Here is a 4,676-nt window from a genome sequence, read left to right as displayed (position 1 = left end):
TTTTAAATACATAGGGAGTAAAAAGAAGGCACTGGGTAATGTGGGTCCCCTGCAGGACATGCTTGGCAATCTGGTGGTTACACCAAACGGTAAAGCTGACCTTTTTAACAAATTCTTTGCCTCCTTTTTTCTAAGCAGGGACCAGGACATCGCCCCACCACCAGGATCCCAGATGGACTCAGGAGAGGCACACCCAGGCCTAGTGTCAGGGAGGGCATAGTTAGGGAACTTCTGGAGGGGCTGGATGTGTTCAGATCAGCAGGTCCAGATGATCTCCACCCCACAGTGAAGAGGGAATTAGCGGAGGTCATTGCAGGACCCCTGGCATGGCTTTACAAGCACTCATGGTGCTCTGACCAGGTGCCAGAGGACAGGGAAAAGGGCCAATGTGGTCCCCATTTTCAAAAAGGGGAGGAATGAAGACCCATGAAACTGTACACCTGTTAGTTTTACCTCGGTCCTGGGGAAGCTCTTTGAGAAAAGTATCCAGGAGCACATCTGCAAGGTACCAGCAGGGGAGATTATGCTTAGGGGCAAGCAGCATGGGTTCATTAGGGGCGTGTCCTGTCAGACCAACATGGTTGTCTTTTACAACCAGGTCACAAAATCCTTAGACACAGGTGTTGTGGTGGACGTAGTCTTTCTGGACTCTAGGAAGGCCTCTGACACTGTCTCTTACCCCATTCTCATTAAAAAATTAGGCAACTGTGATGTCTTTGCCTACACAGTCAGATGGGTTGCAAATTGGCTGGAGGGCCACACCCAGAAAGTGGTGGTGGACGGGTCATTTTCGACATCTTCATCAGTGACTTGGATGAGGGGGTGAAAATCACCTTGTTCAAATTCACAGATGACACTAAGATGTGGGGAGAAATGAGCACGTTAGAAGGGAGGGACAGGCTACAACTAGATTTGGACAGGTTATAGGGGTGGGCGGATGAGAACAGGACGGGATTCAATACTGACAAGTGCAAGGTGCTACACCTGTGGAGGAAGAACCAGCAGCATACCTACAGGCTGGGGAACTCCCTTCTAGTTAGCACAGAGGCAGAAAAGGATCTTGGTGTCATTATTAATGCCAAGATGAACATGAGCCGCCAATGTGAGGACACGGTCAGTAAGGCTAACCGTACCTTGTCATGCATCCACAGATGCATCACAAGTAGGTCCAAGGAGGTGATCCTCCCCCCACATGCGACCTTAGTCAGGCTGCAGTTGGAGTACCGTGTCCAGTTCTGGGCGCCGCACTTCAGGAGAGAGTGGCAAGCATTGAGGGTCCAGAGGAGGGCCACTCACATGGTCAGGGGGCAGCAGGGAAGGCCCTATGGGGAGAGGCTACGGGACCTGAACCTGTTCAGTCTCCACAAGAGAAGGCTGAGAGGGGATCTGGTGGCCGTCTATAAACTTATCAAGGGGGACCAGCGGGGAACAGAAGAGTCCCTGTTCCCCCAAGCACTACCAGGAGTAACTAGGAATAACGGCCATAAGTTGACTGAGAGTAGGTTCAAGCTAGACATCATGAAGCACTACTTCACAGTCAGGGCAGCCAAGGGAAGTGGTGCTCGCTCCTACCCTGGGGGTCTTCAAAAGGAGGCTAGAAAATCACCCTGCCGGGGTCATTTGATCCCAGCATCCTTTCCTGCCCACGGCAGGGGGTCAGACTTGATGATCTGCTCAGGTCCCTTCCGACCCTACCAACTATGAAATGAACAAATAACAATAAGTCAAAACTTGACACATGCTTAACATGGGTCAGCAGCTTGGTTTAAATTGTTTTTGCCTACTCTTCCTCTGAGGTTTCTGTCAAACCACGATTGTTTACTCACCCATGAAACAGAGCTAAGTTGCTGTGGTCTAGTTTCCTCTTACCGAGGGATAAGAACCAGTAACATCAGCAGTCTCCTAACAGCTGATGTTACTGTAAATCCCTGCCCACTTAATTTGCTGTAACCTGTTCATTTCTCCATACTCAGTGTGTACCAGCTCTTCAAGACTCTTGCTTCTACTGCCTTCTCTAAATATCATGGTCCCTTTATTTACCCTATACAAGCTCACTTCTAAGGTAAATTATCCTAGAAGATGAAATGTTTTTTGGGTTTTTTTACAATAAACTTTCCTTCTAGCCTCTCCTGCCCAATGAACACCACTCCCTTTGCAACTGAAGGTTAATTTTCAACATATATTTCCTTCTATATCCAGACAGCCTGTTGATTCTACAGCAGACAAAAAAAATATTTTATGTTCTTACTGCTCAGGACAGTTCTCATCTTGGCACACAATGTCATCAAAAATAGTTCAGTTCAAGTCAGCTTTCTTTCCCACTGACAGACAGTGGTATTACAGCAATGAATATGTAAGAATTAAGGGCAGATCAGAAAAGGTATTTAGGTATCTAAACAACCATGAATCCAAGAGACTTCAACCTGCAAAAAATCAAGTTGGTTGATACAGAGAGAGAACACCGATAATAACTGAGTTTCCTTTCTTAAGTATTCACCAATTGCATTCATGTTGCATACCCATCCACCAACCGTGCTAAGTCGTGACTGTGTTATTTAAAAATGTAAAGATCCCTGTAGCATGTATTCCCAAGCATGCTATAAAGATACAGGCAACTCCTGCTTAATGCTGTTTTGCTGTAATGCTCATTTTACATTGATACCCAACTCTCCACTCTGAGAGTTTTGTTATAACGCTCATGGGCATCACATAGCTGGCAGCAGGAAGCGTACACTAGCGCCACAGCACATCAGCAGCGCACAGCCTCGCTGTGCCAGTTAGCGCCAGTTGGCTTGTGTCACCATCTTGGTTCGTCAAAAAAACCTGGTCTCACTTAACACTATTCCTTTTAATGCCTGGTTTTTCAGGAACCAATTAAGACCCCTAAGTGGGGGTTTGTCTGCATTTTACTTGAACAAGTATTTAGGAATCTGTACTAGCAACACTTAAAATACTTTTCCAAGGGGTGAGTAAGAACTATTTAAGGAAGAGGTTGGTATATCACAATCAAGTGCTTCACGAAAAAAAATTATTAAATCCTTTTTGGTATGAAACACTTGTTTGGGATATACCAAACTCTTCCTTAAAATACTATACCAAGCAGCAGTTTTCCTACTTACAACATGACAATTTAGAGACTCACCACATACCATAATTTGAATAGAAGTAAAGTACTGGAATATTTTATGATGGTAAAGTCTGACCATGCTACAGTCATAAGCATTTGTTTATGAAGGCACATTTGTGTAACTTCATAGAGACTATCAAGGGCACTCTACAAAAAGAGATTGGTTCAATCAGCACACTACAGTAGTCACAGGCACAATGCCAAACCTGTCACTTCAGTGTTAGTGACAACCGTAAGGGGGCACATCAGTGACGTCTCCCAATTCTGTAATCATCAGCTCTCCCAAGCACATGCCACAAAAGGTAGTTTTCTCCATGCTAAAATCATATGAACATACAACGCCCCTCTCTTTCGCTGTCACTGCTTTTCAGCTACAAGTCCTGAAGTAACCTGATTCAACATGAGACCTCCATTTAGGACACAAGGTCGACATGACAGGAGGAGCGTGCTTGACCTGCACAATAAACTGTTGCCCCCTAGGAACAGAAACACACCATCTCTTGCTCCAAGTCTAATCATCAAGCCACACACTTCCTCAGAAGAGACCGCTCTTTTCACTCGTGCAGGCACGCGACCCAACAGCATCACCAGGCACCCCACGCCACGAACAGACCACGTGAAGAAAAGTCAAAATAAATTTGCTCCGACCTATACCTGTCGCTTTCCTTTTTTTTGTGCAAAAATCTAGTTCATAAATTTTACAGGTGTTATCATCGAGTCCAGCCCCCTGCCCCAGGGGCAGCAAGTCAGCCGGGGTCACAGGACCTCAGCAAGATCAAATGATTCTTAAAGGAGTCCCGAGTAGGTGCTTGCATTGATCTGATACAAGACAAATCACCTCTACCACGAGTCCCAATGCCCTTTCGCCTCTAGACCAATACGGCCGCGACCCGATGCTTTCCTTTTGGGCATTAAATGCTTTAGAGACAGGGAAATTCGCAGAAAACAAAACAACAGCTTTAAAAACATCGCAAAAATTTACCAAAGCTGTTCACCCCCATCCATCCTGGCGCTTGCCCACCAGAAGGAGGTTCGGCGTGAACATCTCTCCCAACGCACAGAACCGGTCAGGAGGAAGCCCACGGGCCTCCCGCGTCACACGCGATTTCGGCAACCAGGGCGAGCGCCGGAGCGCCCCGACCACCCCGGGGGGTCTGTCAGGGGCTGGAAGAGACCTCGCCGACCACCCCCCCACTGGGGCGGGGAAGCCGGCTACGACCCGGCGAGACCGCCGACTCGCGCGGCGAGGGAGACGAGGCGGCGGGAGGGACGCGCCGCGACCCCGGTGCGGGGGGCGCCTTGGTGCGGTGCAGGCAGGGGGCGGCCCCGCGCTCCCCTCGGCAGCTCCCGGCGCCATTTTAGGAGCCGCGAGGAGGAGGAGACCGAGGCCTAGGCCGCCGCCTGCCCCGCCCCGCCCCACTCTGGCCCGGCACGGCCCGGCCCGGCCCGAAGGCCCCGCGCTCACCTTCTCGCACAGGCTCTTCACCTGCCCCTCAGACAGCTGCTTGCACTCGTTGAGCTGTTCTACCCACTGGTCCAGCTCCTTGGT

General features: G+C 49.0%; 1 protein-coding gene across 1 annotated transcript in view; it reads right to left on the bottom strand.

Moving 5' to 3' along the window:
- PPP2CA (protein phosphatase 2 catalytic subunit alpha) overlaps positions 1 to 4,676 on the bottom strand; it is a 35,910-nt gene that overhangs the window by 25,477 nt on the left and 5,757 nt on the right. The window contains exon 2 of the mRNA XM_019506291.1: positions 4,593 to 4,676. This exon is cut by the window's right edge and continues 2 nt beyond it. Coding sequence (XP_019361836.1) covers positions 4,593 to 4,676 — 84 coding nt within the window. The remainder of the gene's footprint in view (positions 1 to 4,592) is intronic.

Source organism: Gavialis gangeticus, unplaced genomic scaffold, assembly GCF_001723915.1.
Source record: "Gavialis gangeticus isolate Ggan-Ray unplaced genomic scaffold, GavGan_comp1, whole genome shotgun sequence".
Taxonomy (NCBI): Eukaryota; Metazoa; Chordata; order Crocodylia; family Gavialidae; genus Gavialis; species Gavialis gangeticus.
The sequence above is the reverse complement of the archived record's forward strand: the minus strand, read 5'-3'. Positions and strand labels throughout refer to the sequence as shown.